The following is a 19,911-nucleotide window of genomic DNA, read 5'->3' on the forward strand; positions in this document are numbered from 1 at the left end:
AAAAATATCTCGCCTCGAAAAAAGACTTCGCCTCGAAAACTACCTCGCTTCGAAAAATACCTCGCCTCGAAGAATACCTCACCTCGAAAAATACCTCGCCTCGAAAAATACCTCGCCTCGAAAAATACCTCGTCTCGAAAAATACCCCACCTTGAAAAATACCTCGCCTCGAAAAATACCTCGCCTCGAAAAATACCCCACCTCAAAAAATACCTCGCCTCGAAAACTACCTTGCTTCGAAAAATACCTCGCCTCGAAAAATGCCTCGCTTCCAAAAATACCTCGCCTCGAAAAATACGTCGCTTCGAAAAATTCGTCGCCTGGAAAAATACCTCGCCTTGAAAAATACCTCGCCTCGAAAAATACCTCGCTTCCAAAAATACCTCGACTCGAAAAATACCCCACCTCGAAAACTACCTCGCTTCGAAAAATACCTCGCCTCGAAGAATACCTCGCCTCGAAAAATACCTCGCCTCGAAAAATACCTCGTCTCGAAAAATACCTCGCTTCCAAAAATACCTCGCCTCGAAAAATACCTCGCCTCGAAAAATACCTCGCTTCCAAAAATACCTCGCCTCGAAAAATACCTCGCCTCGAAAAATATCTCGCCTCGAAAAAAGACTTCGCCTCGAAAACTACCTCGCTTCGAAAAATACCTCGCCTCGAAGAATACCTCACCTCGAAAAATACCTCGCCTCGAAAAATACCTCGCCTCGAAAAATACCTCGTCTCGAAAAATACCCCACCTTGAAAAATACCTCGCCTCGAAAAATACCTCGCCTCGAAAAATACCCCACCTCAAAAAATACCTCGCCTCGAAAACTACCTTGCTTCGAAAAATACCTCGCCTCGAAAAATGCCTCGCTTCCAAAAATACCTCGCCTCGAAAAATACGTCGCTTCGAAAAATTCGTCGCCTGGAAAAATACCTCGCCTTGAAAAATACCTCGCCTCGAAAAATACCTCGCTTCCAAAAATACCTCGACTCGAAAAATACCCCACCTCGAAAACTACCTCGCTTCGAAAAATACCTCGCCTCGAAGAATACCTCGCCTCGAAAAATACCTCGTCTCGAAAAATACCTCGCTTCCAAAAATACCTCGCCTCGAAAAATACCTCGCCTCGAAAAATACCTCGCTTCCAAAAATACCTCGCCTCGAAAAATACGTCGTCTCGAAAAATACCTCGCTTCCAAAAATACCTCGCCTCGAAAAATACCTCGCCTCGAAAAATACCTCACCTCGAAAAATACCCCGCCTCGAAAAATACCTCGCCTCGAAATCTACGCGAGCGTTCACTGTCCGATCTCGCGGTCCGCGTATCCGATAACGTAGCGCCGTGACCCGTATACGGGTCACGGGCTGGGAACGTGTTCGCCGATAATAACGAAACGTAACCTCCGAAAAGTTGTTCGGACACGGGATCTCGCGGCGTTAACGAGACACCGATAAATTAGCTTGGTATCGTTCCCTGTCCTCCGTATCGCTTTACGTCTCCTTGGTCTGGGTGGGTCTCGTCCCATCATCGACTACCGTTTCTCCCTAACGTCGCCGCGATAACTGTAAAGGCAGTCTGAGCGCACGCGTGAGAGTGAGACGGAGATAGAGAAAGAGAGAGAGGGAGGGAGAGAGTGGAGGAAAAAAAGGAGGAGGAGAAGAAAGGAAGGGAACCGGCGGCGACGACGAAAGAGGAGACACACGTCCCTCGTTCAACGCGGAGCCGAGCGGATCGGAGCTTACAACGGCATCGTTTTTCTTCCCACGCCGTGAGCCTTTGACCTTGTCTACGATGGGCGCCCAGTTGTCCCTTAATCTCTTTTCCCCGGCGTCGTTTAATCTTCCCATAAATCCGACACTTATTTTCCGCGCAACGACCGAATACGAGCGACCGGAATTAAGACAACGAGAACGTTAATCGTCCGGTAGTTAATGGCGGTGTATTCACCGATCAACCGAAATTAGATCGCATCCGATCGGTGGTGAGGGTCCACAGGAAATTATTACGAAACACTACGAAGAAATGGGAAAAGGCTGTCAGTTGTGAATTGGTAACGTCTCGATCTAGAATTACTGTATTGTAAACAAGCGCGTAACGAACTGTAATAAATCGGTGAAGTGGAAACGGTGAGCAGTGTATTAAATAAATAAGGTTGAACTTATCGGAGAGTTCTTTGAAACTTTTTAAGACAGTGTTGTTCTTATTGAAAGTATATATATTTATGTAGTTGGAAATATATACTTCTTACTGTACGATCGCACTGATTCATCCAATTTCGATATTGTTTGTTTTTTTTTTCACGTCGAAGGGTTAAGAAATACGTCGATCGTTTGATCGTGATACTGCGGGTGTTTCTTAAATATACTTTTACGAAACTGCGCTGATTTTCATTTCCCTTGCACCATATATTATCAAAGCAATTCTCCTGTTAAATTATAATAATGTTCGTAATAGATATAGTATCGAAGTGTAAAATCTAATGCAATGTTTTCCAGAGTGGGGACATTATAAGTTCCAAAGGGCAAGAAAATTTATAACGTAGAAAATTTCCAAGTATCTTCTTTCAGTAATATTTTCTAGTAAATAATACTTACAGAAGTTTCAAACCCACCACCTGTTTCAAATACAGAAATGTTTCTTTTCGATTCGATTCCAGAGGTGGAGGATACGCAAGAAAATGTTTCACGTGGAAAATAGTAAATTGATATATTTCTTTTTGTTAGTATTATCCATCAACAACATTTCTAGATACACTTTTACCAATTCCACCACCTATCTCGCTAATAGAAATTTTCTCTCGGCGAGTTCTCCGAAAAGTTCGAAAATCATTGAATCCAACGAATCGGCTCGACACGCCCGATTTCCATCGTAATGCACGTAGCTCGTGGGTATCGATTATCGTTTGTATCGCTACGCAGAACGATCGATATTGATTTACCAATTATGTCCGGCTCGATCGAAACGCGGACCGTTGCGAAACGATCGCGACCCGCGAGATCGTTATTGCAAAACGTCGCCCCGTTCGAGTCAGGTTCACCAGAACGCGAAACAACAACCGTGCACGAGTGTCTGGAAGTGTTACGAGCGTGTTTCCTATTCGCGGAGCGAAAGGTCCGGGGATTTTTGTCGGCTCCGTTGCTCGAGCTAGCCCCGCTTTTATGCTCGTTCTACCGTCCAACCGTAACGAAACCGTATAGGTAGTGTCTGTCGCGCTGTTTGAACAGGTAAACGTCACGGCGCCCCGATACGTCGTCTTCCTCGATACTTCGTGCCAATGTTTACCGTTCGACGGGGTACTTATCGTTTTTCGTGGCGTTCAATGTCTGCGAAATCGACGATAAGGATTTCTATCGGGCATCCAGCGAAACGGTTCACTTTTTCTCGTATAAATTCTACCGAGAATTTATTACCCTTGCTTCGAAGAATATTTTATACTCCAATCAGTTAGATTTTCTTGTTCTAAGTAACTTGGACGATACATGTTCATTCATCAATGTTTGGGACAAAATTGGTAACTTTTTCTTGGATATATTTTACTGAGAATTTATAACGGAGAAAATTTGATAATTTAATTCGTTAGGTTTTCTTGTTCTATGTAACTTGGATACATGTTCATTCATTAATGTTTGGGAAGAAATTGGTAACTTTTTATTAGATATATTTTACTGAGAATTTATAACGGAGAAAATTCTATAATTTAATTCGTTAGATTTTCTTATCCTAAGTAATTTAGAGTGTACATGTTCATTCATTAATGTCTGGCAAGAAATTGGTAACTTTTTCTTGGATATATTCTACTGAGAATTTATAATGGAGAAAATTTGATAATTTAATTCGTTAGGTTTCCTTGTTCTATGTAACTTGGATACATGTTCATTCATTAGTGTTTGGGAAGAAATTGGTAACTTTTTAGTAGATATATTTTACTGAGAATTTATAACGGAGAAAATTCTATAATTTAATTCGTTAGATTTTCTTATCCTAAGTAATTTAGAGTGTACATGTTCATTCATTAATGTCTGGCAAGAAATTGGTAACTTTTTCTTGGATATATTTTACTGAGATTTTATAACGAAGAATATTTGATAATTTAATTCGTTAGATTTCCTTGTTCTATGTAACTTGGATACATGTTCATTCATTAATGTTTGGGAAGAAATTGGTAACTTTTTATTAGATATATTTTACTGAGAATTTATAACGGAGAAAATTCTATAATTTAATTCGTTAGATTTCCTTGTTCTAAGTAACTTGGAGGATACATGGCCATTCATTATTGTTTGGGAAGAAATTGGTAACTTTTTCTTGGATAAATTCTACTGAGAATTTATAACGAAGAAAATTTGATAATTTAATTCGTTAGATTTTCTTGTTCTAAGTAACTTGGAGGACACATGTTCATTTATTAATGTTTGGTAAGAAATTGGTAACTTTTTCTTGTATAAATTCTACTGAGGATTTATAAGCCTCGTTTCGGAGAATATCGTAGAAAATGTTCTAATTATAATATTTTCTTATTCGAAAATAAAATGATTTAATTCCAAAACAGGATAAAATGTCTCTATTTACGGAGTACGCTGTTACACAATATACTACGTGTTTCGATAAAACACGCATTACTAAAGTTCACGTTACGAGACCCGACCGTGGTAATTCAGGTCGTCTGAGGAAATGTAACGTAAGAAATTGCGTGGAAAAATAATGTAACAATTTATGAGCGGTCTGCAAGGATTTCGATTTAGTTTACGAGCGAAAGTTTAGCAGTACTGTAACGATGGGCGTGGAAAACTGACCTAATCAAAATATTTTTCCGTACGAAAGATATATCCTTTCGCTTCGTTAAAGATCAACACTCGAAGAATATTCTGAAATTTGTTTCTAAAATCGTATCGCGAATGCTTATGAAATAGAAGAGAACATAACAAATTCCTTTAGAAAAAAAAAAATAGTTCCTTATGCATCCTTAGAAAATCCTTACGTATAATTTATATCAATCACGATCCAGAGAATTGATTAAAAAAAATTGAACAAAGAATTCACATTTTGCAGAGAAACTGATCTAGATCTCAATTTAACTTATACTTGCGTGAGTGTTGAATGAAAAATGTTGTCACCATCTTCGATTTCGAAACAATGTGTCGATCACCACAATATTATGACGCGTTAGAACGAACGATGTTTCGAACTCTGGTGAAAATTTTTTTGTTCGAATTTCCACACCTTTCCCGCACGTGATGCAATTTAATTTTTATGCAACGCGCAACGGTATTTATCATTCGACGATGCCAGAGATGTTTCTACGCCCGTGACTAACCCGATAAGGTGCTGCGTTTGATAAAGCAACACACATTTTCAATTAGATTAACCTTCGAGCAGACGCGCCTGTAATCGTGATACACATACCTACGTGTTACAGACGCGTTTTACAACTCTCATTTTCCTCAACTCGAAAGGTAACACCGCTACCGCTGAAAGCACGATGATTTATACAGGGTGGGTCGACAAATGTGGAACAATCGACAGGAGACGATTCTATGCATCAAAGTGACTCGAATTCTTACGAGAAATTTTTTTTTCTCGCGACATTGCACTTTTCGTAGAAAAGATGCTTCAACGATTCGAGTAATGACGAATGAAACAATTTAAGAGATTGGATACTTTTTTAATTAGACGTATGCAAGATTTGGGTGCTGGAAACGTTGGTAGAACAAATTTAGATTCCAATTTTGAGAAAGTATACTTGAGGAAGTATTTTGAGAAATACTTCGGTTTGGTATATTTTATTTTGATAGTCTTAATAGTTATTGATTTTTAAAATTGTTCTTTCGGAACAAGAAACTTCGTTTTTTAGTTATACCTATTATTATGCTTTAATTTTACATTGTATTGTGTACTTTTTAACTTACAATTGTTAGAAGTATGTTTAGAAGTATTTTTATCGAAATTTTTGTACGCACTCTCTAATAAATTTGCAATATATGTGAAAACGATTGCAACTACTGCTGTAAATATAATTATAGAATCGAAACAATCGAAGGGAATATTGTTTCGTGTTCGACTTCAGGTGATCGAAGAATGTCCAGTTCATAAAATTCTCGCGAATAGTTTGTCGAAGTTGGTTAAATTATGAGCGCATAAGGAGTGCATTTGTCTGACAAACGCATTAGAAAATTTGGAGTGGAAAGATTTTACGCGAAACATTCAACATGACCGAAGTTATCGGTAACCTTCATTTACCAATGAAGGTTAACATTTTGAAAATGTAAGTCACGTTTGTCTGATTTTATACAAACGAATAAATTAATCTTCTGATAGTAGAAATACTAGAAATTTTAATCAAAGTAATTCTCTAATAATTTGTCGTAATTTATTAGAAAATTTCTAAGATTATTATCTTATAGAAAAATATAATTCACAAATTCGACTCACCTCGATTCTTTCGAGAATCGTAGTGTCTAGACTCGAGCAAAGATTTTCTTTTGGACTCACCTGAAAAGAAAGGAAAATTCTATGTTAAATATATTAAAAAAAAAAAAACATTTTCGTTTTTAATTTCCCAGATAAAAATATCAGATTCATTAGCTTTCGATCGCGACATTTATTGGATATTTATTCGTAATTTTACATTCGATGAAATTTCCATTGGAAAACTCGCGCAAAAGATTTTCGTTTATAACGAAATTAATTCTATTGATTATTCGATTACAGGCAAACCACGAAAACGGGTGAAACGGTGGGGGTTTGCAATAAAATTGAGAGAAAAGCAGAGCCTCCTCCTACTACGGTAAGATACTTTGTTGAAACATTAATATTGAATTGAAATCACAGTAAAATAAAAGTACAGTTTCAATTTTTAAAAGATCGCTCGACCTAAGAAATCAGTCATTCCTATCAAATTTAATTACTTTACATTAACATAACATTATATTAAATTTACTTTACATCTATACTTACATCTATTTACTTTTATCATCTATATTATATTTACTTTACATTACTTTGTAACATAAAGTAAAGAAACATAAACAATATTCTCTATAAACAAAAATCTACAAAATAATGAAACATCCCCGGTGCGATCATGTGCACTATTTTACCAATTATTAATTCCCTAAAAAAAAGTCTACAGCTCGATTCGTTCAAATTCGATACAATATTACACCTTTCATTCGCTTTAATTTCAACTTGGACGATCTTAAAAGAGAAATTCTCATTAGGAAGAAATACGAGTGAAATTCCCCTAAAGTTCAACGAATCGACCTTGTCTCCAATCGACAGAAGCGATGCAAAAAGTGCACAAAAGAAACATTTCCATTTTATCGTTCTCCGTCTCGTTGTACGCTCAAATCCTTCAACAAGGACTGAACAAGGACTCGTTGTTACCGCACCTAACCGTAGCTAGCTTCGCTCAAAAAGAATGAAAAGAAAAAAAAAAGAAAAACTATTACTCGAACACCACGAAACGATCGATCAGGGAGGACAAAGCGCGCGACGTATTTTTCTGGTCGAGTCGCGTCTGAAAAAGGCTTCGCGTGGAAGCTGTTTAGAAAGCGTTACTCAGGCCGCGGTAGAAACGGGAAAAGGATACGTGGAAGGCATTTCGCGAAAGACGGTCTCTACCGCCACGGGGACAGCCGAGAAAAGAAGCAACAAAGACCGGGGACGATACGAGCTGTATGTAATTCGATTCCAACAGCCCCGTGGCCTTGAACATTCAGCAACCACCTGCTGTCCACGGTATCCACCGGGATCTACGGTCCTGGAGTGTCGTCTCGAAGGTGATCAACCTGTGGCACACGTTGTCCAGGTACCTACCAACGAGGACGCAACCACCCGGGAGATGTGCCTACTCGTCGAGACCAAGCGGTCACCACTCGGGCCATTATCGAGGTAGGACACCCAGGGACGTCGAACAGACCAGAACCGGTGTTTTTCATCGAAAATTGAGCGGAGAATCGCGAACATCTGTGTTCGACACTTCGTTCGAGACTATTCGAGAGCAATCTGCGTCTCGATCCCCATGATGGTGGGGAGAATTCGATCCTCTCCGTAAGCGTTTATCGCGACGATCGTCACCGTGCTACGAAGATTCGATCGTGAACACTTTTGAATTTCTCTCGCGCTCACTCTATCCTCCAAATCGTTGGATATCTTTTCTTCGACGACTCGTTGCGAGGGAACAAATAGGATACGTGCTGTAGAATTTGTCACGTTTTCTGCGATAAAACGGTTAACGCGTTTTAACGAGTTCTAAGAGAGAGCTAGAGAGTTCTAGGCTAGGTGTGATTACGTGTCTTTCAGTTTGCGTCTTCTCGACTTCCTATTACACGACTAGTAAATTCTTCTTTTAAAGACTTCTATGGAAGTGAATAGAGCATGTGTCATTAGGTGTCGAGTATAGATTCGGAGTATTTTATTTGATTTTACGGATACTGTATCGGCAATAGTTGCTACGAACTCGGGTGTATTTGTAACACGAGAAATTGTGCTGAGTTGTAAAATAAGGATGGTACACCATCGATGATAGAATCCTGTTCAATGGTAGGTTTTCCTACTCGGGGAGACTTTTCCCGTGTACGAGCTACTTTGTAAATTGCCTGGAAAAGTAATTGCATCGAGTCTCTCGCGCACGGTAACTCATTCTCCGCTCCGTGTTATGTCACATCATAAACATCAAACTCGGTAACACTGTCACCTCACGGGCAAACGTGTTCGAGTCTCCATCTCGCTTCGAACAGGTTCTTCCACCCTGAGAGCAGCCAGGTCCCAATCGGTACCAGTTTCTCTAATCAAAGCACCGGATCGTCACCGGTCGGGATCAATTTCTCCCACGGGAATCACGCAACGAGACACGCTCGCTCTTCAGCCGAGTCTTTTTCTTCTCCAGGGTGATATCTCGACCCGGAGCCGCCCCTAACCGACCCGACGCACCTCTACCGCCTTGGCAGACGTCATACTATCTAGAATCCCGCGAATCACCCGAAGGTTCTGTCGCGATCACCACCAGGGAGCCTACGAATGGCTCGAAACCGATCACCACGTTCAGAACCGTCAAAGGAGATCGCGAAGGACCCTCATCGAGGATCGTTTATCGTCCAATCGACCTGGAAACCACCCAGTCCTTCGTTCGTGGGTCTCCGGTGACCTTCATTGATTGCACAGCGACCGTGAAAGGGACTGCGGCTAGGATCACCCGATGCTCGAACGACACCGCGAATCCTCGCTCGGTGAACTACTTCGAGACCTCTGTACCACGGAACGGCGGTTGCCCGACCGCCATGGGTTTCCTGCAACCCGTGGAAAACTCGATCCGACACGACGTCCTTGAAACACGAGTCGACGAATGCGGCCCGAGCACGTGCATAGTCACCTCAGCGCAGGATTGCGACAAGTACTATCATTGCACGGAGTCGAAAGCTAGCTACGAGGGACCGTCGGCTACGATGCACCAGGAACCGTATACGAATCTTTCTGGGCCAGAGGACCCTCCCAGGAGGATCCAGGCAGAGATTCCTTCTAAGAAGATCGAAACAGAAACTCCTCTCGAAAGAATCGAGGTAGACGTTCCTCCCAAGGGGATCGAGCCAGAGATTCCTTCCAGGAGTATCGAAGCAAAGACTCCTCCAAGGTGTATCGAAGCAAAGACTTCTCCAAGGTGTATCGAAGCAAAGACTCCTCCCAGGAGGCTCCAGTCGGAGATTCCTCCAAGGAGGATCGAGCCAGAAACTTTCCTGGACTATCGTTCGCCACCAGATTGCACGGATACCTGTGCAGGTAAGGATCGTCATCGAAGTACCATTGTACGCAAAGGGACATCGAGAAGCAAAGTGTCGCGCAGAAATGGCTTGGATCCATCGGACAACGTTCTTCCGAACACCTTGGAGAGTGGTCTCCGGAGACAGGTCTGTCCTTCGAGTTGTTGTCCACCGAAGAGAAGAACCGAGGCTAGGTCGTGTTCCATCGGAGACGAACGACGTTACGGAGAGTTGGCAAGTGGTCCAAGACCAATCGAGACTGTCCGTCTATCGCCAGTTACAACGGAGAAATCCACCAACGGAAGGTGTGGAAGTGAAACGATAGTGGACGATCACACCGGCATCGAGGCAACGCCGAGAATAGAAATTTGCGAAAGCGAAAGAACGTCGGGCGAAAAATTCCCAGATCGATTCACAGGCTACGTGGTCCACGTTCCATCGCGAGAGTTGCTCACCAAGTACAGGGACTACGTGTCCACGAGCCAGTTGGACCGCTACGAGGCCTGTCGTTCGAAGAGGAACGGTCTACAGGACGAGTGTTTCCTGCCTGTTCCGCGCTCCGTGCTCGAACTCAAGAGGAACGAACTGCTCTCGAGAGACAGATCGGATACGGATCGTTCGAGGTCCTGCGGACACGTGAACCATACCACTGTGATCACGTCACAAGGGAGTAGCTCGGTTTTGGGGAAGGACGCGAACGAACTGGTCGATTCCATTTGCGTTTGAAACGTTGCTTCTTGTTGTGGAATCGGCTCGGAGGGTGAAGCTTGCAACTCGTTGGGTTAATTGTGTATTGTTATTTCGTATGACACTTATGAATCTATTGATATGAATGTGAAATAAAATGATTCCTAGAGAATATTAACCTTTTGCACTCGAAGCGTTTTTGCTACCTGAAACTGGCGCCTCGATGAAATCTTTTACATTAGAAAAATTAATACGCAATGGAACATTTTTGTTTCAATATTTGTACATATGTTTACATCTTAAAAGAGTGTAATACCTAATTTCCAATTTCAATTTCAAGTAACGAAATTTTCCCCAATTGGAAGAAGTACACTGAATTGTGTGGTGACAGAGGGTCTCCTCTCGAGTTCAAAGGGTTAAGTGTGTACAGGTATAGAGAACAGTGTAGGAGTACTTTTACGAGTAAAAGTCAGTATTTTTGTCCATTGTCCTGGTACGTGAAGCTGGATAAAAGAGAGATCTCTCGAGTGTCCTAAATTGAGGCATTGGGTTTGAAAAGTAGAAAAATTTTTAGGCAGTCAAAGGCTTCGAATACGAAAGCCAAGTCGACTATGGTTCTAGATTGTTCGCGAGTATGGCGTGTATTTGGAGTAGATCGATTTCATTTGTATGCAAGCGAAACGTAAGAATTTGGGTCGGACATTTTCTAAAACGGTAACACGGACGATGTGATTTCTAGTGAAAGAGGAGTATTGTACGAGGCATCGAAGCGGAGTGCAGTGTTTTCAAAGTCCAGGAATAATTTTATTACAAAAGCCGGAGATCCCCGAAGCTGTGAATTCTTTGGTAATGCTCTACAAAGAACAATGAAGGAGAGAAAGTAATGCCAAGATCGCACGCACTAGCTGCTTCGCTAACAATAAGTCTGACATTGATAATAATGTAACGGTGCAACAAGATGGTTCTCTCGATCTCTAGAAGGGTTTAACGACATGCAGTTTTCTCTGCACCACTCCGTGAGATTTACAAGATCGTGTTATACGCTCGAGATATGAAATTGCAGTACGACCTTACGGAAGATTCTAAGGTCATCTGTATGCAACGATATGCAATACTGTTAAAATGCAACGATAAACCAACTGTTCTCGAAACTTTGCGATTATCGAATCTGAAGTCCATCTAGAAGACTATTTAAAAATGAATAGGTCACATCGATTTGTAATTGAAATTACTTTTAATTCAACTTTTTCACAATTGGACATAACTTTTGGAAAAAGTCCACTCGTACAAATTACTTTTTAGTTATTACATTTAATTTTAGTAATTAGTTACTTTCGTTCTTCGAATTCACCCTTGAAATTCATATTTCACGAAAAATAATCCTGATTATATTATTTTCGATTTATTTTCGATCGTACACGTGAGTTTTATTATTTTCGATCGTACACGTGAGTTTCATTATTTTCGATCGTACACGTGAGTTTCATTATTTTCGATCGTACACGTGAGTTTCATTATTTTCGATCGTACACGTGAGTTTCATTATTTTCGATCGTACACGTGAGTTTCATTATTTTCGATCGTACACGTGAGTTTCATTATTTTCGATCGTACACGTGAGTTTCATTATTTTCGATGATACACGTGAGTTTTATTATTTTTGGTTAATTTATGAGCGCAGTAATTCTTGGCCAAAATTGAAAACAGGTAATTGTTTTCAGACCAAGCGTGTAGGTGTTCAAAAACACGGTAAAAAGCAAACACAGTCAAGGAAAGCTCCAAAATTGGCCACGAAGAGTGAGAAATTCGTGTCTGCACGCGCGAGGAGGATTCGCCCGAGGAGAGTAAAATCGAGGGAACTGTATGCAGGAGCAGTTTACATCGATTGCGATTGCTATCATCGAAACGGATTGCAACACGAGTGCCCGCGTCTTTCTTGCGGTGGTGGGTGATTTATAACAGATTAAATTAAACTTTCGTGCGTGGAGGACTTGCAGTTTCTGCAAAGGAATCTTTCGTCTGTGTTCTCTATTGCAACTTTTTTTTTTATTCTTAAATTATCGAAAAAGCTACCGAAAAATTGTTTACTTATACTTTAGTATTTTTTTCTTCTTCGAAAAATAATTAAATATAAGTTTTACCAGTACACTACAAATACAGTAACTCGATATTTTTCGAAGCCAAGGACCGAGATAGCAATTTTTCGATAGAATCGGTTAAAATAGTTGAAATGGAACTCGTATGACAAAAGTTTTCGCATTACAAGTTCCGATGAGAACCGACAAAGAGAAGGTTCGGTTCGAACAAAGTTTATAAGAAACGAAAATAAAAGTTCTTGTGCAACAGGAACAGATGTTTTCTTCGTCGATAGTAAAAACGTTCCCGATCTCTTAAAAAGTTATTTAACTGTTATTTTTAACAAGTTTACTATTCTTTTTAGTACATTGCATGAAGCTATTATTTTGGTATTCTTTCGTATTTTTTTATCGAGATAAACATAAGAATATATCAATACATTGAGTATGATGCGATATTATATTGTCAAAGGACACTATAATATATAATGTACTATAAACTTATAGATTGATTTATTTTATAAAACAATCTTTCCATTAATAATTATCTCAATAGAAGTTTTGTTACAAGAATTCGAAACTAAGTAAATTTTTCCACAAAAATGTACCCCAGAAATGGATATATTCTTAAAGAAAAAATATAAGCTCGACAATACGATTGAAAAATAAAAATTACGTATTTTCATCGATCTCTGAAAATTACAATACTACAAATTACATCTACACAAGTATAACTTAAACAATTTAGATCCTAATTTAGATCCTTCTCGGTAAACATTTAAAATAAAAAAGAAAAGGAGGCAATGATCATAACGATTCGTATTCTCAGAAAAGTTAAACAAAAATTTCCAATAAAATTCTATCGATATTGTAAGATGATAATTTTCAAAGTGTAAGATTCTTTCTCTCGTTCCTTTTATTACATATACGAGTATACATATTTCGCTTCGAAAGTGATCATTCAATTCGAACGATGTTGAAAATCGATAAAGTGTCGTAGAGCGTTGCAATAATTTTTCGAATCTTTTGTTCACCGAAAGGTCCACCGTGCTGTGCGAAACCTTGGCCCAAATGCGACTTGACGACCTATTTTATGAACAAGTGGAGCAGGTATTACGATCACCTAGATTCTCTGCCGCCTACTTCATTCTGTGGATCGAGGGAAGCATGGCTGGCGGTTCTCGAACAAGAGAAGAGAAAGACAATGGCGAGTTGCCACGAGGAGCAAATATCGAAGAGTGAAAAGGTAGCCGACACAAAGTCCAACGAGACTGAATCCCAGTGTTCAGACAGGCTACACGGTCTCGCCAAAGAATACGTGATGATACCCATAAAAGATTGCAAGGCGGAATAAAAATTGCTGAAACAGGACGGATTCTAAACTAGACAAGTGAAAATATCATTTTCCTTTGACAGCGGCTAATGGATGTTGGTGATTAATGAACGTCGTGTTTGTGTTTCATACTTCCTGAATAGGCTATGGTACCGTTTACGTCGAATCACTGTCTCGTATTACGTATCGAATACAATTTCTTACGAATTGAACCTGTTTCTCTCCTTTGGTCTGCTGCCGATAATGTATTAGATTACTGAATTATGTATACAGATACCATTCTTACGTGTACGAACGATAATGAATTTTAATTTAAACGGGATAGTAACACTTGGAGCCAACAACTTTATTCTCACGCAATCGAACCTTTTGGAAGGTTAACCAATTCAATGACGTAGGAGGCGAAAGTAATCGATGATGGCAAATAAGTCGTTTAAGTAACATGGAAGAATTGTAATTGTATATGAAGATTATTCAAAGATCGTTAATAAGGATGTTGGTTTCTGTTATCGTAAAATTTAGAACGAAAAGGTTGTGAATAGAAAATTGCAAGCATGGTTTGTTCAATTACTAATTAAATTACTATTTAATTACTTTTTTATTCAAGTACCATGATAATTTTTATAAATTTATAAACTTATAAATAATTTTACAAACTTTTTATAAATACAGTTACTATATTTATTTCGAGTGAAATTTTGTTAAATGATAAAAAAAATAAGAAATAAATTTCGTATTTTATCCAACCTGTGTTTTCCTCGAAGTTATAGTTTTGCATCGTGTTTCGAATTTATTTAACGTCTTCACGGATCGTAATTTAGCACACGTTTGCAACTTGTAATTCTATGCTTTGAAATCAATATTTTTGAAGCAAAAAAAAAGGTTGTCCTCGACGTAATAAGTAATCAATGATTGCACGAAAAAATAGAATTAAGTACGTACTGCGCAGCGTAGAAGAAACAAAAGTAACTATATATTTCTCGCTGAATAAACATTGGCAATAGGAATTCGACAAATTTGTATGCGACGAGCGTCGAATCATTTGCGGCTATTTATGTTTTGTGATTCTTTCCACGTTGGAAACTCGTTACTAAGAGAAACAAATGAAGCGAACGTGTGTACCGGAAGTATGGTACATAGTTGCTTCTCCGCTAAGAATACTAGTTTATTTCCGGCACTCGGGAAATAGTATACGAAAATAACTCGTATTTCTGCTCGAGAGGCGAAGTGAAAATTGAGTTTCGTATCGATGCGGTCGTTGCTGTTCCAAAATAAGAATTCTTCAGTCCGAACGAGACGAAACTTCTTCCAGACGTGCAACGAACGAACAACAATCACGAGAAAACGTTCTTGACGATTTTTAAATCAGCGTTACGTGTCGTTTGTTTGCAACAACGAGACACGATTGAACAATATAATTCCAAGGTAAATTAAAGAAAAATTAATCCTACCAATATCCAATAACAGTTAAAATATATAACAATTATTGAAACTTTCTCAAACGTTAAAGTACCTATTTAGAAATTAACACGAATGCGTCACAATATTTTCCAACAAATCTTTAACTATGCAGTAGATAATATTTCGCTTAATTCTGTTTATTAAAAAAGATAGAGAAAAAGTTCAATACATATCTCTCTCGTTTAACAGTTAAACCGTTATTGGGTGTTCAGAAACATATTTTTTCCGTAAACAAAAATGTAATATATAATATTTCGCTTAACTCTGTTTATTAAAAAAGATAGAGTAAAAGTTCAATATATATCTCTCTTGTTTAAAAGTTACACCGTTATTGGGTGTTCAGAAACATATTTTTCCGTAAACAAAAAATGTCCAGAAACTTTTCTCGATCACGGTACTCTCCTATACGTATGCAAGTAAAAATAATACTGACGTAAAGGAGCTCCCTATGTGCAGGTTACGGTTCAATTCGTACGCAGTTTCGGAGCTAACAAAGGAACGGTGTGTCGTCGACGAGAATTTAACCGACAGCTACCAAGTCTTCTACGAAACGTTCTCGAAGCTAATCCCTTTCAGGCGTTGGTGAACGCGTTTCCTCGGTGGTTTAAAAACAGCCCGCGACTCGTGGATTCACCGAGTCGCTTTCGTGGATTAAAAGGAACGCACGTGCGGAGGCGCCGGAACGACTCGTGCCGCGCAGGAAATAACGGAGCGTGATCCGTGCTCGTGAGCGAACGACTTCCGCCGCCCGCGGGCCCACCGACATTTGCATCCAGCATTTGCATCGCGGCGACGGTATCTGAATAAAAACGGGAAGCACTTTGTTCCATCCAAAGCGGTGCCTAGTATCTTTTAAATTTCCCGCCGTTCCCGTTCGACCGCCTTTCGGCCGAGAAAATCGATTACCGTCGACGATATTCGTCTTTATTGCGAACGGGACTACCGTTGCATCGAAACAGTGTAATTTGGAAGGGATTGTATAGGGAGGAGTTGGAAAGAATGCATCTGGAATGAATTACGATTTGAAGATTAGAAGTATGTATAGGGAGGAGTTGGAAAGAATGCATTTGAATTGAATTACGATTTTAAGATCGGGATTATGTATAGGGAAGAGTTGGAGAGATTGCATCTGAATTGAATTTCGAATTTAAGATCGGGATGATGTATAGGGAAGAGTTGGAAAGAATGCATCTGAATTGAATTTCGAATTTAAGATCGGGATGATGTATAGGGAAGAGTTGGAGAGAATGCATCTGGAATGAATTACGATTTAATAATTAGAGGTATGTATAGAGAGGAGCTGGAAAGAATGCATCTGAATTGAATTCCGATTTGAAGATTAGAATAATATATAGGGAAGAGTTGGAAAGAATGCATTTGGAATGAATTACAATTTAACGATCAGAATTATGTATAGGGAAGAGTTAGAAAGAATGCATCTGAATTGAATTTCGATTTTAAGATCAGAATAATGTATAGGGAAGAGTTGGAAAAAATGCATTTGAATTGAATTCTGATTTGACGATCAGAATAATGTATAGGGACAAGTTGGAGAGAATGCTTCTGAATGGAATTCTGGTTTAGCGATCAGAATTTTTGAAGATTTATTTTATAATTAATCAGGATATCACTCGTATGAAGATCAGCTTAGATTTTGAATAAAATCGGTTCACGGATAACGATAGTCACTCTTTGTAACTGGTTTGATTTTTCTAATGTATACATTTGTTTGTGAAAATTAAAGAACATATCTTCAGTAAACGGTAAAGGAAAAATGAAATGCAAGCTCACTTATCGTACACTTAAACGAGAAAGGTTTCCTCTCAACTGGAATATTATCAATGGTATCGGTGATGTTCCTTCTGTAAAAATAAATCGTTGAAGCACCGTACGCTGACGCAAGACTTACACGTAACTATTCCGAGTTTGGCTCCACGAGGAACCGGGAAAATGCTTCGACAACCCGGTACACCGTAACGTGTATCTAAAATATCCCATTCTGGACCACTGGCCAGGATTTTCCGTCACTTTTTCCGTTCCCCGAGGAAAAACAAGATAGTATCCGAGACGATTCGTGCCTGGACCGTAGAAAACAGAGGTACCGGAGGAACAAATTTCAAACGAGGACTTTCTCGTCGGAAGAACCTGAACGGAGACAGAGAAAGAGAGAGAGAACGGTACAATGAAATAAAGCCAGAGCAGAGTGTGCGGCAAAGACGGAGAGAACTCGAACTCCGTGTATTCGAGAGGGAGGGAGACAAAAGAGTGGCACATACGAGAGAGGACAGGCCAGCTTAGGAACATTCCAAGTGATAGGGAATCTAGGAGGAACAGAGAGGCAACAAGGGATCGTGACGTAGGTGGAACAGAGACGATAAAAAGGAGGAAGAATGTTTGCCGTGGGATCGAAGAAGAGGATAAAGTGGATAGAAGGCGGAAGATCTAATTTTTGTATCGAACGAGACACGAGATATCGTAGGTTCCTCGGCATAAGGAGGAGACTCGAACGTTGCGGGACACTATAATTTTGTAGAGTACACTTTGCGACGGCGGTGGTGTTTCCGATGCTTCAGGAATTCTATCGTTAGTCATTTTTTCTTTTATTATGGCCGTAGTGGCGGAGCTTAGCCGACGTTGCCTACGATGGGAAATACGCTCCGAATGGTAAAAGTATTTTACCACTTAACGATACGGGTTGTTTGTTTTACTCCGAGGCATCAACAAACAGGTCTCGAGTGAAGGTGAAACATTTTTTTTCTCGATGTGTAATCGAAATTCAAGAAATAAATAAGTTTCGAGGGACGCCGAACATTTTTTTTTTCTCGATATACCATCGAGATTCAAAATTATTGTTCAATATTCTCTCGTTGTATTCTCGAGGAAAATTTAAAATTAAAACGAGTAGGATTTATATTATAATTACGTACAGATTTGGTTTTAACGTTGACAGTGATTTTCATTGTTTACCACACTTTAATATCGTTCATACGAGAGGGGAAAAAATTCTTTCTTTCGATACTTACCCTTGCTGTGGGGTTCCAAAGGCACGAAGGGTCGGTATCTCGGATACCATCGACTGAACCGAAAATTTGATGACAACAGAAAGCTTTCGAAATTCAATTTCCTACAACTTTTCTTAACGGAGTGTTCGCCGTAAAAGCAAAAGTAAACAAGATATCGAGCAATTTGCGACGTCCCGTAGCTCCGATTTTCAATCTACCCTCCTATCAATACCAATACTATTACTTTCTCCAATTCACTATACTCGAAATTGTACATTGGTACATAAATATAATAACAATCATTGCTACTTTATTTATTCCACTTTAAAATATCACACCGACTGTCTCGAATTTCAAGTAGTGCATTATTTCAAATAAAAGTACAAAAATACAATTTCTTCATCGTTCATACGTCACTCGAAACAAGAGAATCGTTTCTCAAATTCGCCGATGTATTCTATTCTTAAAAAAAAAAAAAAAAAATACAAGAAAGAATAGTTTCTCGATCGTCGATATATCGCTCAAAATAAAAGAATAATTTCTCGATGATCGGTGCACCGCTTAAAATAAAAGAATAATTTCCCGATCATCGATGCCTATAAAAACGCAAATATTTCGTTCGCTACTGTACGAAGGGCATCGTAAAAGGTGCATAAAACGTGCAGCCCGACAAGCTCGGTCCAACGATCGAATACTTCTTTCGGCCGTCGACGCAAAACAAATATTTTCTGCGCGAGTGTGCGCCGCGCGTCGGGCGGTTTCGACATCCGAGGCATTTTTATCGCGGCGCATAAATACTGCGGCGTGCGTGCAATGATTTTACTAACGTAACTGTTTGTGTAATTTAAGATACGTGCAACCGTTACCGATCAGTTTTTGCGGTCGAACGCGAGGCGGTACGAAATTTAACGCTGCGTTCCTGGGGACGGGAGGGAACAACACGCTACATTCGATGAACCAAGAGGGAACGATACAACGAGAAAGAAAGGTAGCCCCGATGCAACGATGCACGAGGGACTATACGTGACTGGCCAACCGCAGAGATGCACCACTCGCGGCGACTCGCGAGATGCAAGCGAGTGCACCTCTGCTCGAATTGAATCCCGGCGACGATCGACCAACCACTTGGCGATTTTTATACAATATGAAAAATCAACATTCTTTGCCCGAATGTTCGGTGTTCCATCCTGGAACGATAATAATTAATAACGAACTATAAATAATTACCAGTCGTGTTTCGTAACTGTTACTTTTGAACCATAGATTGAAAAAATATTTGGGCAATATTTTGAATATTGAATTAAATATCTTTTATGTTTATTGAACATATACGTTTTCACGAAAAAATACTTGGGCAATATTTTGAATATTGAATTAAATATCTTTTATGTTTATTGAACATATACGTTTTCGCGAATATTTCTACCAATTTGTGCGCAACCGTGTTTATATATATGGAAAAAAGGATGTTTGTACGAAGCTACGAATTGTTTGGTTTCCATGGTCAGAATCGAATAAATTTAGTATCTAGAATCGAAGAATTTTTGCAAATTCAATGAACGTAGATATTGTTGCGCGTATAGATGTTTTAAAATGTTAAGA

The 19,911-nt window shown here is 39.4% G+C and overlaps 1 protein-coding gene across 9 annotated transcripts in view; it reads right to left on the reverse strand.

Annotated features, from left to right (window-relative positions):
• The window catches only part of Raskol (Ras GTPase-activating protein raskol), a 381,465-nt gene that overhangs the window by 133,021 nt on the left and 228,533 nt on the right, over positions 1 to 19,911 (reverse strand). For 4 of the 9 annotated variants that reach the window (XM_076327833.1, XM_076327834.1, XM_076327835.1 and 1 more), the window contains one exon: positions 6,426 to 6,485. The exons of the other annotated variants lie outside the window; for them this stretch is intronic. In XM_076327833.1, the coding sequence (XP_076183948.1) occupies positions 6,426 to 6,485 (60 nt within the window). The remainder of the gene's footprint in view (positions 1 to 6,425; positions 6,486 to 19,911) is intronic. 9 annotated transcript variants of the gene reach the window in all.

This window comes from Ptiloglossa arizonensis, chromosome 2 (assembly GCF_051014685.1).
Source record: "Ptiloglossa arizonensis isolate GNS036 chromosome 2, iyPtiAriz1_principal, whole genome shotgun sequence".
Taxonomy (NCBI): Eukaryota; Metazoa; Arthropoda; class Insecta; order Hymenoptera; family Colletidae; genus Ptiloglossa; species Ptiloglossa arizonensis.